Genomic DNA, 18,902 nt, shown 5'->3' with positions numbered 1-18,902 from the left:
AAACACATAAAATGACCTTTGAATTTTTTTTGGCTTCAATGGTGTTTTCAGCTATGGAGAAGAGGAATATTAGGGGCTAGGGCTTTTTTTAATTGTTGGGGAAAGTAGTATTGGGTATGAGTTATATAAAGAGGGTTTTTTTTATCGTTAATTTTCTGATTCAACAACTTTAAAATAGCTATCACGCGCTCATCAGTAAGTATAAAATACGTGGTATGCCAAGTTGGACAGAGTTGTTTAAAAGTTACACTATGGACGAGTTCAAGTGTCTATCGAATTATCACATAAGTTTATATGTTTATTTTACAAAACATACCAAGTTTGAGGGGTTATCTAAGATTTTGGCCTATTCAAATAGTGTTAGAAAGACTTCTATTTAAAAATGTGAATAGGCCTCTTTAGCTTTTACATTGACATCCGCTTCGACTTTTGCTATAATTGAATACCAAACCGCATAAAATTCAGTTATTATACCTTCGAAGGAGTAATAAACTTTTAATGAGTACTCTATAAAATTTTGATCAACATTCTAGGTATTCATGTTATGCATGAAAAATATGATGTATTTTACAATGTTGAATACTAACCGCAAAAATTAAAACAAATAAGGAACAAATATAAATATTTCAATTACTCCACTAAAAGAGAAGTTAAATTATTTCTACGGTCAAGGGAGCTAGAGTATGCTTACCAATTCGATGGTACACAATAACTTTGACCGACACCTTGATTTTTCCTGAGAACATATATAAATTATTAATTTAAACACAATAACTTTAAAAAATTAGAATTCCAAATTCATAAATTTCATCGTGATTCAGCCTATACCTACTATGTAGGCTATTGAAATAGCCATAGCACTAGCCACTAGAGATATATATAGAAAAGATGTAGAACAATATATATGACTACACGGAGTTGCTGGAAAGATTCAACTCAATCAGATTTAGCCGTCCAAGGAATACGATAAAAATAGTTTAAAAATCACTAAATATATCAATTGAAAGAAACTTTTAGAAGACACTTTAGCCAGTACAGGTGGAAACAAGATCCAATCATGAGTTTTCCCACTAATAACAAAAAAAAAGGAACTGAAAAAAGAAAAAGTAGTTGTCATATTTCTTATTAAAGCTCTAACTCCTAAATAATTTTAGCTCTGATAGATAAAATGTATAAAATGTTAGCTAAGTTCTAAATAATATAAAAGTCTTGCTATTATTTGTTACTCTAGCAATATATACAAATTGATTGTACTAATATTCAATCAACAAGTTCAAATTAGTTGGGATACAACTGAAATCATCTATCTATCTATCTATCTATATCTATCTATATTATTATAAAAGTACGAATAATTTATGCTAAATGTTGAACGACTAAAATATTGATAAACTTTTATGCCCTTAAATATTTGTATAATTTAAAAATCTAATTGTAATTACATAATGATGGAATTTTTTTTCGATTTAAACTATACATACGACCCTACAAAGTTGATCCTACTTAGATTAGAAAGGCCCGACCATAATTTTCTCTTTCTTTTTTTTACTTACGTCAGATGCCTAGCATATAATGAAATTGCATACATGGAGCTTTAACCTTTTTTGTATTTTGTGATTTGCTTTATTTTCTTGTATGATTTTGTTGTGATCGGATAAAAAATTAGCCAATATGTGCTCAATTAGGGAGGAAAAAACCTAAATAAAAAGCTTAAAGATTTGACTAAACCAACCATAATTAAATTATTCATCTTCAAAGCCTAAAAGCTTACATATAATCAATTATTTAGAATTCAAAGGTCCTTACATGCGGTAAAATTTTATTATACATGTAATTGATGGAGTTTTATACCTTTAAAAAATTAAATTACCCCCTCGAGTAAGTAATAGATGAGTTTTTCATGTACAAGAAACTTACTATATGTATAAGTCTTTCCACGATTTATAATAAAAACAACTAAAGAGACATACTCCCATCTTTATTAGTCTTTCTAAAACCAGCCGTATTGGGTCGAAAACAAAGATAGAATAGATACAAGCACGGTGAACTATACCAAGTAAAGGAGCAAGCGCATGCTTTCTGACATCAATTTGATGAATAGAAGCAAATTGAAATTTATGCAGTTAGATTTCTACCACTTTAATTTTTATGTCATAGTTCAACAAAATATGTTCAGAATATTAATGCGGTAAATATTACTATTCCTTACATAAAGTTTTCACAAAATGATAATAATTCTATAGACGACGTGGCAACGCACGTCTATAGAGACTAGTGTACGTTGTTTGATATACCTCTTTAAACAACTAAAATAACTATCACAACTATATCAAAGCAGAGCAATAGTACTAAATTTATAAGGAAAGCAAAATTGATAATATGGGATAAAGCGTTTATCTCTAAGTGTCAAACAATCGAATAAATTGCCCAAAGTTCTAGAGATATATTGGATATCAATGAACCGTTTGGTGAAAAAAATTGGTTTGGGAGGTGATTTCTGTCAAGTACTACCAATAGTTCTAAAATCGACGAAAGCAGAGACTGTAAAAGCTAACTTGCCAAAATTATACTTACGGCCTCAAATGAAAATGATTCAACTGATAAGAAATATAAAGTAATAACAAATCTAATATTCAGTGGCTTCTTAATTCGTGTCGGAAACAAAGAATAGCATCCAATAAAAGATGATTTAGTTCTAGTAGAACACTTGGTTATCAACCCCAATGGTAATAGTAGTCCATTTAATAAGGGAAATATTTTCATCATTAGATTAAAATAAAATTTGTAAATTGTATGTAGAAATTAAAAAATTATCTTAGCTAGCAGAAATAAATATGTTAATCAACTAAATAAAAGGTTGATAGCAAATTTTATGGTAAAAATAAAATATTTTTTAGTTTTTTACTGAGCCGAAGTTGATACCAATAATTACTACAAAGAAGAATACTTTAATACCAAATGGCCTTTTACCATACAAGTTTATTATCAAGTTTATTATTACTTATGCATGTTTGTGTCACCGTATATATAATAAACTAAGTTAAATTGATATTCCGTTGTATATAGGTTGATATGAAGAAAAAGTATGCCTGACATGCTACTGAAAAATTTAGATCGTTGAATAGCTTATGCAATACCACACATATGGTATATACAAGTTTTGACAATAACATCATACGTGCAAAAATTATGATACTGGTCAATGTGCTTCTAAGTATATTTTTATCCCTAAATTCAACTTTTGTCTTCTGAAACTAAAGAACATCCTTTTAAATTTGCTGTGAAAATAATTTTCAGTATGTTTATGTTTTACAATTATAATATATACCGCACAAGTACAAACATCCTAAACATTGGACTATATTTGCCGTAATAAGTTTTCTTGCACGAACAACTATATGTTGCACTTTCAAGAGGGGTTATGGCAAAGCAACCAAAGCATTAGAAGGAAACATACACACAAAAAACACCGTCTACAAAGAATTGTTCGGTAAATACCATCACATTAAATACTTTTAAACTATAATTTATAATTATCTAACTAACATGACTAAATTGATCATTTGTGTAAGTTCTGATGATATCATTTCATTTAGAACTCACGTATTATGATAATGTAATAATATTTTTCGGCATGTCGGTGATTGTTGTATTATTATACATAAAATTTCTCTCATTAATTATATTTTGGTGTTCCTTCCTATAAATAAATATTTAAACCATCATGTGGCATTATTAAGGTGCAACGCACCTTTATAGATACTAGTTATTATAAAAGTATGAATACAATGTCGGTTTACAAAAATAATCTTATACTATTAAGCATAATAACTCATAATAAAAAAATATAACCGGAATGTTAGATATTAGCCTTATAATCCTATTAGTTTTAGGACATAATACTACACGTTAAGAATCCTACATGATTACCTTTAGGAATCCTATTAGTATAATTATTTTCGACCTGTCTAATTCATATAAAATTGAACAGGTAAATATTTTTAGTCATGTAATCCTGTTACTTTTAGGATATACTTCTTAAAAATTTCTATTACTAATTTAATTTGAAAACGTATTATAATGTCCTATTACTAATTTAATTTGAGAATGTATTATATTGTCCAAATCCATTAAGAAAAAGGAGAGCCTAATTTATTATAAAAGTATAAATACAATATTAATATACCAAAATACCCTAAAATATTAAGCGGAATAACTCATAGGGAAAGGACATAATTGCAATAACATATTTTTGGACTACAATACCTTCTATACTAATTTTTAATATTTAAGATTTTAAAATTAATAAATTTTTGTCTATTAAATTCTTATTAAAAATATGTAGGAATATTTAATAAAATAAATTTCATAAGAATCCTCCGTATTGGCAAAATATTACCACTTCATAATGTCCAATACTAAAAAAAATAAAAGTAATATTAAATGGACTGCATAAATAATTGAAATTGAGAAAAAAATACGCCCTCGATAATATATTTTTATATTATATTTGAACTATTTTCTTACTCAAATAATAATTTTTTAAATAATTTTTTTGTAATATTAAAAAATACCCAATTATTAAACAACAACTAAGAAAATATTTAAGAATATAAATGTGTGAGAAAGAGAAAAAAAATGGTTGGTAAGAGTCAATACCACTAATGATTCTACAAACATAACGATCTAAAAGTGAAATGTCATATCAAACTTTTACTCTTTGAAAACAAAATTTCTGGTGGATAAAATTATAATTAAGATTAAATATTCAAAACAAGAGATGAACTAATATTAAGATCCGAATCAACATAGAATAAATTATTTTTATGTTAAAATTAAATAATTAAATCTTTTAATTAATTAATTAGCAAGAGAATCTAATTCAATTATTTATTAACTTCATCATATGAGTAAATTTAAGTTAAAATTTTTTTTTAGGGTACATAAATTTATTCCATAAAAAGAGCGTTAGAACACAAAGTAAAAAGGTTAGTATATTCTTAAGAATCAAAATGCTATACAAGTATTTAAGGAAGCACAATCAAAGCTAAATCCTAATTAAGAATAAGCTTTCAAGACTATATTATAAAGAGTCGATTGTGGTATAACGAAATTATTATTTGTAGATGTCTCTGGCATAATCGAAATAATATTTCTATGTCATGCATTACTTGCAAATATCATATCAAGAGGCATGACACTGTTAGCAATAATAGCAAGTGGTGTATAAATAATTTATTGTGAGACCACCCATTTTAGATTTGATATACCTCTTCAAACAACTTAAATAACCATCACAAATCTATCAAAATAGAGCAATTGTACTAAATTTATAAGAAAGACAAGATTCATAATATAGATGAAGTACTTATGGCTAAGTGTCAAACGATCGAAATAATTGCCTGGAGTTCTAGAGATATATTGGATATTAATGAACCGATTGGTGGAAAATTAATAGTTTGGGAGGTGATTTCTGTCAAGTACTACCCGTAGTTCCAAAATCGATAGAAAAAGAAGAGCATCCAATAAAATATGAACACTTGGTTATCAATCCCAATGGTAATGGTAATGCATTTAATAAGAGAAATATTTCTATCATTATAATAAAACGCAATTTGTGCAAATCGTAGAATAGAATTAAAAAGATATCTTAGCTCGCAAAAAATAAATATATTAATCAACTAAATAAAAAGGTTGATTGTAAAATTTTATAGTAAAAACAACTTGTTTTTTAATTTTTGACTCAGCAGAAAATGATACCAATAATTACTACCAAAAAGAATACTTTAATACTTTAATACCAAATGACCTTCTACCCTATATGTTTGTTGTCAAGTTTATTATTTCTTACATATGTTAGGGTCACCGTAAAACGTATATATAATAGACTAAGTTAAAATTGATCTTCCATTGTATATAGGTTAATTTTGAAGAAAAATATGCATGTCATGCTACTGAAAAACTTAAATACGCCGAATAGCTTATGTAATAGCACACAAATAGTATATAGAAGTTTTGACAATAACATCATACATGCAAAAATTATGATACTGGTCAATGCGCTTCTAAGTATATTCTTATCCCTGAATTCGACTTTCGTCTTTTGAAATTAAGAAATATTCTTTTAAATTTGTGTGAAAATAATTTTTAGTATGTTTATATTTTGCAAATATAATAAATAAAGCACAAGGACAAATATCCTAAATATAGGACTATATTTACCGCAATATGTTTTCTTGCACGAACAATTGTATGTTGCACTTTCAAGAGGATATCAAGATCAACAACAAGAGTTCTGGTTAAGGCAGAATAACCAAAGCATTAGGAGAAAACATACACAAAAAAATATTGTCCACAAAGAACTGTTCGTTAAGATACTATCACATTAAATACTTTTAAATTATAATACATAATTATCTAACTAACATGACAAAATTGATAATTTGTGTAAGTTTTGATGATGTCCTCTTTTTTTAAATTCATGTATTATGCTAATATAATAATATTTTTCGACATTTTAGATGATTGTTGTATTATTATACATAAAAAAAAATTTATTAATTAAATTTTATTATTCTTTCATATAAATAAATATTTAAATAATCATATATCATTATTAACGTGCAACACACTTTCATACGTACTAGTTCTTCTTGAAAAAAGAAAGGTACTATTTTAGTATCATACGTAGTTCTTTTAATGTAAAAAGAGTGTATCTTAACTTATTACTAGAATTGATTGTGCTTTTGAACGAGTTTGTTACCTGCATTAAACCAAACAAAGAGATTGATTGGTTACGAGATAAGTAGGAATCTGAATTGGACAGGAGAATATCCAGCGAAAGTCTCCTAATTTTTAGTTACCATACATTTGTAAACAACAAACACAAGATTTACCCCAATCCAACTATAAAGTTAAGAAAGACAGCAAAAAGTTAAACTCCATTATTGAGTCCCAATACCCCCAAAAAAGTTTAAAACACATTACGCATACCAAAGAAAGGCTTTGAGAGGGAGGAAGGAAACAGCTTCCTTCCAACCAAACTTCCAGTCAAAGAAATATCTTAAATATATTCTAATATTCTTTTAAATGGAAAAACAAGAACCAGAGCCAAAGCCTTTGGTTGATTCAAATTCAACACCTAAACCTAACACAAATACAAACACATCATTAGCTGCAGAGACAGGCATGGTTATACCTTCAATTCCATCGTCATTACTCCCTCAACCTTCTTGGTTCACTGCCAAAAGGTACTCCTTCTTTCCCAATTTTGCTTTTTTTTTTCTCCTGTAAATTCTATACTTTGACTTCAAGAAAAATTGAATTTTGTATTTTTTATACCAATTGGGTTTAAGAAGTTTGAATTTCAATTCTTCTTCAGTCAGTGAATTGCAATTATTAAGGTCAGGCTAGTTTCTGAAAAGCATTGTCTGCAACGAACTTCTTGATACCGTTATATGATGGCAGTTAGGGTTGAATTAATTTTCTCTTTATTTCCTTCTTCTTTATTTTTATGGAATTATTGAGTTTTGCACGCAAGTTATTCCTCAATTTTTGGTATTAGATATACTATTGTATTTGGTATCTAATTAAAGTAGTCCTAATCCATAATAGTTATAAGGTTGTTCATTATTTTTGCATTTTTGGACATAATTGATATGGTTATTGGATGCTGGAGTGTCAATAAGAATCACATTTGTTATCCGTAGTGCTTTATCCCTGATATGGTAAACCAATCCCCCCCCCCCCCCCCACAAATCCCCTGCCCCTTAGTCCATTCCGACCCTTTCCCCACTTTGCTCCCTATTGTTTTTAAACTTAATTTGAACTATTTGCTTATGACATATCTGCTGGACTTATCAGGTTACTTGCCGTATTCTGTGTGATCAACTTATTAAATTATGTGGATCGTGGAACTATTGCGAGCAATGGTGTTAATGGAAGCCGAAAAACTTGTACGAAAACTGGTACATGTTCTCCTGGCAGCGGAATTCAGTAAGAATTCTTTTTGAAATTTGTTCTCTTTCCTCTCTAGTCCTGCTTAACTCTAAAGTTCTAGATTTATATTCTCTGCCTGGCTCATGTTTGATACTATGTTTTTTTCCTGTTCTTTATTTTCTTCTGTTGATTTACTAATGCTTATAATTGAGTGTTCAATTGTTTCCTGGATGATGTACCTTGACATTCTCTTGGACAGTTACTTTTCCTTGCCAAATTTAATGATTGAACTATTTTAGTTACATATCCTCATTGTCTGATCATGAGCTTCCTTCTGTCTCTTTCCAGGGGTGAATTTGATTTGAGTAATTTTCAGGATGGCGTCATATCATCTGCTTTCATGGTTGGGCTTCTGGTGGCATCTCCAATATTTGCCTCATTATCCAAGAGGTAACGCGCAGTACATTACAAGCTAGATATTTTGGTACATATATATTTCATACTTAAGAACATTCACTTTGGGAAGTTTATTTACTGCGCCCGAACAGATATATTCATTACATTTAACAATTGAAATATTCTCTTCATGTTACCAATTAGTTTGACATATTCTTTTACTATATCCCAGATTACTTTACCCTTACCATATGTAGAAATGTTTTATTTAAACTGACTTAAGATTATGCCCCTTTTGAATTCGAATGTCATACTCTATTGTTAAATGTCCACTTCTCAAAAACGAAGACTTGGTACGACTTATATTAGTTACAAGAATCTCAATTTTCCCACTTTTACTCTTTTTAAAATTGGAAAAAATGGATAACCGCTATAATTTTGACCTTTTCACCCATGTTTTATTTAATAATCCATTTTTCAGAACTCTGAAATAAACTATTCCAAGGTCAATGTTTCCTCCCGTAAATCATGTAAAGTCAAATTATTGCATTCAATTTGAAGTAGATGGACTAATACTTGATGTACACTTTAACTTCACGAACATGGTTATTTATAAGATGTATGTCGCCTATAGGTGGAAGACATTTTGACTATATTCTCTTGAATTGCTTGTTGGTAAAAGGTAACAAAACCTTGGCAATTGCAACAGACAATTTAACTGACAAGTTTAGTTCAAGCAAACTACACTACATTACAGTGTTTACCTCTTAATTTTGGCATACCTGAAGATGCTATTCTTTCTATTATGCTGTCAGAGTTGAAGTAAAACTTCGTCTTTTTTCTTGATCAGTTTGCGGCTTTGAGATATTTGCTAGGAATAGAATCAGACAGAGGTTCACTAGGGAAAGGAAGAATACTTGAGTAGTCTGCATTTTCTTTGCTCCTTTAGTTGCTTGAGTTTCTTACCTGTGTGCTCGTTAAATCGACAGTGTCAATCCATTCAGACTTATTGGAGTTGGACTGACAGTGTGGACGTTAGCTGTTGCTGGTTGTGGTTTGTCAATTAATTTCTGGTTGATTGCAACATGCAGAATGTAAGTCTAACCATGTTACTCTTCACAAGCTGTCCTGTATTACTTGCAAATGTTTTCGGAGTGATGGGGTGGGTGGAGGGAAGCTTATCTTTTTAAAAAAAAATTAATATTATTTCCTTTTTCAGGTTTGTGGGTGTTGGCGAGGCATCTTTCATAAGCCTTGCTGCTCCTTTTATTGATGATAATGCCCCTGTTGCTCAGGTTTGGTTTTTTAAATTAATGATTTCTGTGACTGTGCTAACTTCCAGTAAATGTCACATGCTATACTGCTGGTCTTTTATTTCTATATTAAGTCTGTTTATATTCTGGCTAGATTTGAATGTTGTACTACTTTTTTATTTTCTGTTGCTAATATGATGTGTTGTTATTCTGCATATACTTATATTTCATTAATGTTGCAACAATTTAAGTTTACACCAGTTATGTGTATGATAAGAAATGAACCTGTGGGTCAAACTCAACCCCAAAAGCTAGTTCAAGAGGTGAGGATTGCCCAAAACCAAATAAGTAGACAACAACCCATTTCCTCCACCAATGAGGGCACCTAACACCGCCCTCCCATCCCCATCCTCCGGCGCACCTATGACTGAAATTTTGGAGCATGGACAAATAACATGGGTTCCATATTGGGTAAACCAAGAATACGAATGAGTTTGGCTCTAATACCATGATAAGAAATGGACTTTTGCATCTTGTATATTTTCTGCATGCTTATTCTTCTCTATTGCTTTTGCAGAAAACTGCATGGTTGGGAATATTTTACATGTGTATACCAGCTGGGATAGCAGTTGGCTATGTATATGGTGGCCTGGTGAGCTCACTCTTCAGTGCTTAAGTTTAATATTTTCTTGTGGAATGTGATTCATTGTGCATACCAAGTTTTACCAACTCTCCAGACCGTGATAGGTTGGCGATCATCTTAACTGGCGTTGGGCCTTTTGGATCGAGGCAATACTGATGCTTCCCTTTGCAGTTTTAGGTTTATTTATGAAACCATTGCAATTAAAAGGTAATGTTAAATTAGTCTTTTGGTCTTATTCTATATACATTTTCTGATGTGTTCTAAGTCTTTTTACAGGATTCTCTCACACTGGATCGAAAAAACCATTGACTTCTCCCCTGACTGCTTGCCCAGATGAAGGTAGTGCCTATTATCACAGACACTTTGTCTACCTAGAGTAAGAGGGGTGTCTGATTTTTGTCCTAACTTTGATCATTTTGCTCTCCATGCCCTACCTTCTCTTGATTTGTGATTCAGAGGCTCAACTTTGTTACTTTGTGAAAGAAAATGATGTTGGGAAGAGTCTTTGTTTTGAAAGAAAATATTAAAATGTTTGTAGTTGATGATAAAAGAACTAAGGGCCTGGTCGAACTCCTCGATTGCTAAAATGGAAAAGCTATTTTTCGAGACTTCTGTACTTAGAGTTTGTCCATAAATATCTATTGTAGAAATTAAAGAAGTTTAGGATAATCCAAAAATAAATAAATATGCCCTAGCTTGCAGTTCTTCATTCTTAGCAGCTTGATAATAGTCTTTGTAAGGGGTTTGACATCTTGATATAAATATACTAATAAGTCAAAGTGGTGGGAAATAGGTTAAGATGGTTCAACAACAAACAGTTGTATGGAGCAATTGAATGAAAATTTATTTGATATCCTCTTGTATCTGTGAGCTTGACCATTGTTCTTAGCTTTTTTCCCCCTTAAGGTGTTCTGTGTACACTTGTCATGGTGGTTTCTTGAATGCACCATAATTTGACCCCAACTCTTGTCATTAATGCAGCTGTTTCAAATTGTAACCATGGTTTGTTACCATCACAGGAAGATTCCAAGGATGGGTAAGGAACCTTCTCATAACCAGTCAGATGCTGTTAATGGTCTTAAGACAGCCAACATTATTGACATCCCTGCAAACATGATTAACAATAAGCAATACACCTTCTGCTATCACTCAACTGACCTCTTTCTTGTCTACGCTATTTTCTTTTCTTTTCTACAGTTCAAAATGTGCACCTAGTAATTTGAATCAGTTGACAAGATTTTGGAAGGATATGAAGGTGCTTCATCTTGAAAAGGTTTATGTCATCAATGTCCTAGGTATTTTATTAACTTGTCTTACCTCCAACTATTTCATGCTACCTTTTCTTTGGATGCTGATATTGGAACAAGTTGACGCACACTTTTTGAACGTCTTTACTTCTTTTCTTAAAATAAATAGATCTCATCTATGCATAAGCTTGTTATGCATGACACACTGATTCTCAACTTGAGTGGTTTCTTGCAGGATACATAGCATATAATTTTGTAATTGGCGCGTATTCCTATTGGGGACCAAAGGCTGGTTATAACATATACCATATGGTAAGCTCTCGAGTCACTATTCCGCTTCACAACTATTCTCAAGGGATAAGTTTATATTTGCATGATTCTGTTGATTGTTGTCTTTCTCTGACCCTTGGATTCACAATTGGAAGTTACTGTATACAAGTGAAATGAGCTTGATTTGACATTCCCCATCCACTTACAATTTTTTTGGTTTGTGGACCAATCAAATATCGCAAAAGCATTAAGTTCATGTTAGCTGATTTGCAATTGGTGTCTCCACAGAAAAATGCAGACATGACGTTTGGAGGTATTACTATAGTATGTGGAATATTGGGAACCTTGGCCGGAGGCCTTGTTTTGGATCGAATGAATTCCACAATATCCACTGCCTTTAAGGTGGGTACTTTTGCATTCCTAAGATTCTGTTTAATCTCTAGAAGCATTTCTCATTTAATCCAGTGTCTAATGTGAATATCATTCTTTGTTAAATGTAAAACAAAGAAGACTTTCTCAGTCAGGGGATAAAGAGTGCCCCAGAAGAACTTATTCTTTTGGCTTTTACAACTCTTTCTCCTTGCGTTAATTTACTCAAATCTGCTGTTTTTTAATAGGATAACCTACGAAGTTCAATTCTGATGTTAATCACACCTATATTCTATTCTATTATTTTTCTTTGAATCTTTCAAAACCCTGTTGCTAATGATGTCACTATTATGTACTGCAGCTTCTCTCAGTGGCAACATTTCTTGGAGCAATATTTTGCTTTGCTGCCTTTTGTTTTAAGAACTTATATGTTTTCATCGCTCTTTTTGCGATTGGAGAACTGCTTGTATTTGCAACACAGGTAATTCTATCATCTAATCAGTATTCTATGTAAAATAGGTTGCTTCTTTGTACAATAGCTCAGTGTGGAGTATTACACTAGGGAATGCTTTCTGCAAAATGGTTCTTTCCCTACTTTCCTAGTTCCTTTATATTATTCATATAGGTGATCAAGTGTGTCTTTTTCTTTGAGGCAGAAAACGTTATTTAATTACTAAAATTGTCTGGATGGCTGATCTTATTGCCCATGCATCCTTTTCTCTTTCTTCTGAAATTCTGCAAAGAGTAATCGGGCTTTTATTTAGTTACCTGAAACATCTCATTGATTTACGATGATGCTTAAATAGTTGTATTTAAGGCTGAAACTGTTGTATTGAGTGCTTAATTTCATCTTACAGTAAAGCCTCTGACTGCAGGGCCCTGTAAATTATGTCTGTCTCCATTGCGTCAAACCAAGTCTTAGACCACTGTCTATGGCGATGTCTACTGTTTCAATTCACATATTTGGTGATGTACCTTCCTCTCCTCTTGTGGGGGTTGTCCAGGTTTGTGCTTGCTCATTCAAAATGTTGATCTTGTTTTGTAACTTGTCTTTCCCTCTTTTAGGAGTTTTTTTTCCAAAACACACGCACACACGCACACACTACTACTACAACAACAACAACAAACCCAGCTTAATCCCATACGTGGGGTCTGGGGAGGGTAGTGTGTACGCAGCCTTACCCCTACACTATAAAGGCAAAGAGGTTGTTTCCGATAGACCCTCGGCTTAAGGAACGGTAAAAATAAAGCAACATGCAATATCAACAGTAATGTCATAAGCTAATGGAAGCACACACACACATATATATATATATAGTACATAGGGAGTTCTCTTGTATATGTTGTCCTCGGGTAGTCTTGAACAAAACACTTCATTACAAACTAGGGAGGAAAATCAAAATACACAACCTAAAAAATATTAAGTTTGCTTTCCGTATGTGCTAATGTTAGGAATTACGGCCTTATCTTAACATCATTATGTTTCCCTTTAGAAAGGACCCCTAAATGGGTTGGGTGAACATGCTACTCAATCACATCATAACTCATATGTAGAGTGACATTCAAAGCAAATTGAACCGTCCAAGTTGGCTCTTTTAGCAACCCTTTTATATTCTTTGCATGAAAGCTACATATTTGGCATCTCTAATTGCCTCTAAATATGGATCGCCCGAACTTAGAATCAGCTGAGGACTTGAGATATATTTGTTTCATTTGACTCATTGCAAAATCATTGACACAAGAACACAGAAGTCATTATAGGAGGATTAGTTCGGATGGTGAAATGTACTATCTATATGAGAATATGCTTTCTTTCCCTTCGTAGTAATAAATAAAATAACTTACAATCTGCAATATTAGTTCTGATAAAAGGAAAATCTGTTGTGGCTCCCAGGTCTTCGGTCTAGTGGTAAGAGTGCAACACGTGATGTGTTAGTTAAGCGCACGTCACAGGTTTGAATCCTGCCGCAAACAAAAGCCTTGGATTTAAGTGGAGAAGGGTATAGGCCCCTCGTGGATTTCTCAGTTATAGAAAAGGGGAAATATGCTGAGTGAGAGCATGATGGTTCTCTTTCTCCTTCGATAGTCTTTTTTCCTCTTTAGTCATGAAAATGGAAGTACAAGCTGCTTTTATTTATATCTATTGTTTAACATGGTAAATGAAAGACACGATGGAGGCTATAAAATCTATTGTTTAGCATGCAAACTCAAAGCTTTAAAGGGCAAACTCAGAGAATGGAGCAAAAGTAGCCAAGGAAACTTGGGGGTCCAAAGATCCGACCTGCTAAAACAATTGGCAGTCTTTGATGCTATTCAAGAAACAAGAGCACTGACTGAGGAGGAATCTGCGAGGAAGGCTTCTATCCTCATGGAATATGAGGAACACTTGAAAAATGAAGAAGTTGCATGGAGGCAAAGATCTAGGGCTCTCTGGCTTAAGGAAGGAGACAGGAACACTAAGTTCTTTCACCAAACTGCTAATGCGCATAAAAGATGCAACAACATTGATCAGCTAGTGGTGAATGATGGAACAATTGAGGAACCAGGGAGAATCAAGTTTGAGATCACTGAATTCTACAAGAATCTTTACTCAAAGGCTATGGAATGGAGACCTGAAGTTAATTTCGACAACTGCCCCACAATATCAGAAGAAGAAAAAGAGCTTTTGCAAAGCAACTTTGAAGAACAAGTGTTGTCATGTTTGAAGTGATGTGCAGTAGATAAGGCTCCAGGGCCTGATGGATACACTATGGGTTTCTTCATCAAATGTTGGGACATTTTAAAATAAGATATCATGGAGGCTCTTCATAATTTCCACTCTCAAGAACTGTTTGAAAGAAGCTTCAATGCAACATACATAGCCTTGATTCCTAAGAAGATTGGAGCCAAGGAACTCAGGGACTTCAGACCTATAAGCTTAATAGGCAGCTTTTATAAGCTGCTTTCGAAGGTTCTAACAGAGAGACTCAAAAGGGTGATAAACAAATTGGTGGATGCATGGCAGATGGCTTTTATCAAAGGAAGACAAATAATGGATGTTGTTCTAATAGCCAATGAAGCAGTAGATTCAAGAAACAAACTAAAAAAATCAGGAATTTTGTGCAAACTAAACATTGAGAAGGCATATGATCATGTTAATTGGAGATTCTTGCTGAAAATGCTAGAACTAATGGGTTTTGGGAAGAAATGGATCAACTAGGTGAGTTCTTGCATATCTTCAGTTAAATTCTCCATTCTCATTAATGGATCCCCTGAAAGTTTCTTCCCTGCACATAAAGGGCTCAGACAAGGAGATCCCCTATCTCCTTTTCTCTTCTTAATTTCTATGGAGGGGCTGAACAATATGATCAAAACTGCAAAAATCAATGGATGGATCAAAGGTTTTGAGATAGCAAGAAGTGGCAACAACAACCTGGAGATTACACATCTCCAATATGCTGACGACACTCTAATTTTTTGTGATGCAAAAGAAGAGCAGTTGAGGTATTTGAGAATTATTCTGGTCTTGTTTGAAGGTATCTCAGGACTGCATATCAATTGGAAAAAGAGCCATCTGTACCCAATTAATGTTGTGCCTGAGATGGAGCAACTATCACTGATTTTGGGAGGTATAGTAGGATCTCTTCCTGCTATCTATCTTGGCATGGCTTTAGGTGCTAAGTCCAAGTCCAAGGAGATATGGAATACAGTAATTGAAAAATATGAGAAGAAGTTATCCAGATGGAAAGCTCAGTATCTATCTATGGGAGGAAGATTAATTCTGATCAATTCAGTACTTGACTCATTTCCTACATACATGATGTCACTCTTTTCCTTCCCTGTAAGTGTTATTCAGAGATTGGATAGACTCAGAAGATCTTTCCTTTGGCAAGGAAACAAAGAAAAGAAGGGGTATCACTTAGTGAAATGAAAATCTCTGACGATTGGCAAAAACAAAGGTGGGCTAGGCACCAGGAACTTAAAAAACCAAAGAAGGCTCTTAAGATGAAGTGATTATGGAGATTCTTTCAAGAACCTCAATCCCTATGGAGTAATGTCATCAAAGCTAAATATGGAGAGGAAAATAACTGGGTTTCAAAGGAAGTCAATACAGCATATGGGGTTAGTTTATGGAGATCCATCAGAACACTCTGGCCTACAGTGAAGAGCCAATCCTACATCAGAGTGGAAAATGGTACCAAAACTTCCTTCTGGAAGGATAATTGGATGGGATCTGGAAGCTTGATGGAACTATTTCCTGATATGTATGGTTTAGCTCAACAACAGCAAAAGACAATACCCGAAATGTGGACTCCTCAAGGTTGAAATCTGATACTTAGAAGAAGGCTGAATGATTGGGAGCTGACGAGGTTGGCTGAACTATACAAGAAACTGGAAGCATTCAAAAGCCTTCAGAATGGAAGGGATTCACTATGGTGGAAGGGCCACAACAGAGGAATCTATAAGGTGAATGAGGCATATAAGATGCTTAATCATACTAACGCACAGATCACTAATTGGCCAACATATTTGGAAAGTCAAGATACCTTACAAGGTATCTTGTTTCACTTGGTTACTTGCAAAGGAGGTAGTCTTGACCCAGGATAATCTTATGAATAGAGGGATCCCACTGTGCTCTAGGTGCTTTTTATGTGGGGAAACAGCTGAGACAGTTAGCCATCTATTTCTACACTGCAGGATCACAGATCAACTATGGAAGATATTCATTAACCTCAGAGGTATTTCATGGACAATGCCCTCTAAGATTACTGAAGTGCTCACTAACTGGGATGAAGCTGGAATTGGAGCCGGAAGCAGAGATAGTTGGAGGACTGTCCCTGCATGTATATGGTGGACAATCTGGAAGGAGAAAAACTCTAGATGTTTTGAGGATAGTAGCAATTCAATACATAAGATCAAAATGAATTGTGTCCTTTTTTATTTTTGGTGTAAACAAAAGTGGCCAGAAGATACTGTATCGATCCTAGAAGCCCTAGAATACTGCTAGGATTGTAGCTCAGTAGTCTATCGTTTTGCCTATTGTAAATATGGTTTCAGTACAACCTACGTACTGTTATATATCAATATACACAAATGTTACCTTCTCAAAAAAAAAAAAAAAAAAAAGACATGACAAGCCCCTAGGTTGGCTTCCAAGAACTAGCCTAACCGTTAAATTAATATTGGACAAGGTCAATTATGGGTGAAGCAGTAGTAAATTTTCTTCTTTCTTTTTTTTTAATTTTTAGCAGTAGTAAAGTTATGTTGTAACAACTTTATAGTTGATTTTATGGTTCTTGATAACATTGATCAATATTCTTCTACATTTCTCTTTTACAGGACCGCATTGACAATTGGAGAGTCACTGCTTTGATCTTGACATCAATTCTATTTATAGCCGCTGGAATATGGTTTATAGGTATAGTACACTCTATTTGAACGCCTAAACTCCAAATCTTTATCCTTTAAATGAGGCCTACTTGATGTCACATTGGCAATAGATTTTGGGTTCTTATTGATGAATTATTTTAATGTATTTGTATGTGTAGGCATCTTTCTTCATAGCGTAGATAGATTTGACGAAGATAGTGAGGATCGAGTAAGTGATGTTGAGAGAGCAAACTCACCACCATTGCTTGAGAAGAAAAGTACTGAACCGATTGAGGTCTCTGTCGAATCCTAATATTTCGTTGTGTAGCTGCCACAAATGAAATGTAAATCCGTTGGTTCTTTTTCTTGATAATGATTGTTTTTGATCAGCTTCCACGTACCTTGACTATTCCTTCTGAGTACCTGTTACCTAAATTCTGCCCAAAGGCTTAATGTAAATTCTTTATTCTTTTCTGTGTAAATAATGTTGCACTCCATAAAGAGAAGTGGTTGAATTGTTCATATTGATATCATCAAAAGTAGCTACAACATTAAGTTTTGGCTTGCCATTCGACGACATTATTTTATATTATTTTCTGTAGTTATAATCTTGCTTTGTTTTTGTCCTTTCGGAAAAGCTTTTATTTTGCATGTATTCACAGTGCAACTAATTCATATGAATTAAATAACTTTGCAAGTGATAGAGAAGAAAAGGAGTAAGATGATTTTTGATCCATTTTGTTCTATTCAGGTCCTAAATCAAAAGATTCTTCAAATATCACAATTATCCCCACGTAAATATACAAGTTTTAACCACAATAGAACCACTTCACAAACATTACACTTAATGCAAGTTGTAACAACAATTAAGGCTTTTAACCTCAACTAGTTGATACTGCCTGCATTTGTTATTTGCTTCCAATGGTGTGTTGTTCCCTACATTGATTCGGAGAGATTGTAGGGGTTTTTTTAAAAGATAATTTTCTAACACATGATATTAGGACTACCCGTCGATCATCACATTGTCGCGCGTCTTGCAATGATAACATATTTCTATTTTGCAAAGATGGTTTACAAGGAGAAATAAATAAGTTTGGAATGATCGAACTTGATGATTATATTACCCTATTTACTAAAATACATTTAAATCACTACTATTCAATATAATGCGCACTTCTAAAATTTCTCTCTAGTTGAAAATAACTCTTCTAAATTTGGTCTTTAGATGAAATTGGCTCCATAGATTTTCCATTACCTATTAAGATTATTGATATATGTAGTATCAAGAACCTACAGAACACTTCAATGGTTAAGAATGGCTTAGCCAAACTAATGGAAACAACTAGGTCTAGCATCACGTGAGACATTGAAGCTTTGTTAATTACTTAAAGATAAACCCATTTTTACCTGCCCTTTCAAAAAAATTAGCTGGTGGAA

The 18,902-nt window shown here is 32.9% G+C and overlaps 1 protein-coding gene across 2 annotated transcripts; it reads left to right on the top strand.

The window, feature by feature from the left end:
* Nucleotides 1-6,941: 6,941 nt before the first annotated feature.
* LOC107774374 (putative sphingolipid transporter spinster homolog 2) lies at nt 6,942-17,993 on the top strand. Of its 2 annotated transcripts, none has more exons than XM_075248559.1 (16): nt 6,942-7,250; nt 7,864-7,995; nt 8,287-8,388; nt 9,324-9,428; nt 9,554-9,629; nt 10,165-10,239; nt 10,335-10,407; nt 10,507-10,569; nt 11,212-11,266; nt 11,428-11,525; nt 11,713-11,789; nt 12,036-12,149; nt 12,478-12,597; nt 12,992-13,120; nt 17,436-17,514; nt 17,645-17,993. In XM_075248559.1, the coding sequence occupies exons 1-16, from the start codon at nt 7,090-7,092 to the stop codon at nt 17,776-17,778; spliced, it is 1,593 nt and encodes a 530-aa protein (XP_075104660.1). In that variant the 5' UTR covers nt 6,942-7,089; the 3' UTR covers nt 17,779-17,993. The 2 variants fall into 2 exon arrangements, with proteins under 2 accessions (XP_075104660.1, XP_016449359.1); XM_016593873.2 differs by having other exon boundaries at nt 10,335-10,437.
* The last annotated feature ends 909 nt before the right edge of the window (nt 17,994-18,902 follow it).

The sequence above is a fragment of the Nicotiana tabacum genome, unplaced genomic scaffold, assembly GCF_000715075.1.
Source record: "Nicotiana tabacum cultivar K326 unplaced genomic scaffold, ASM71507v2 Un00001, whole genome shotgun sequence".
Lineage (NCBI taxonomy): Eukaryota > Viridiplantae > Streptophyta > Magnoliopsida > Solanales > Solanaceae > Nicotiana > Nicotiana tabacum.
The sequence above is the reverse complement of the archived record's forward strand: the minus strand, read 5'-3'. Positions and strand labels throughout refer to the sequence as shown.

Coding starts and splice junctions, on each gene's coding strand:
- LOC107774374 (XM_016593873.2), top strand. CDS start 7,090: ATGGAAAAACAAGAACCAGAGCCAAAGCCTTTGGTTGATTCAAATTCA. Junction 9,630..10,164: donor ATAATGCCCCTGTTGCTCAG/GTTTGGTTTTTT, acceptor TTGCTTTTGCAG/AAAACTGCATGGTTGGGAAT. Junction 10,240..10,334: donor GCTATGTATATGGTGGCCTG/GTGAGCTCACTC, acceptor AGACCGTGATAG/GTTGGCGATCATCTTAACTG.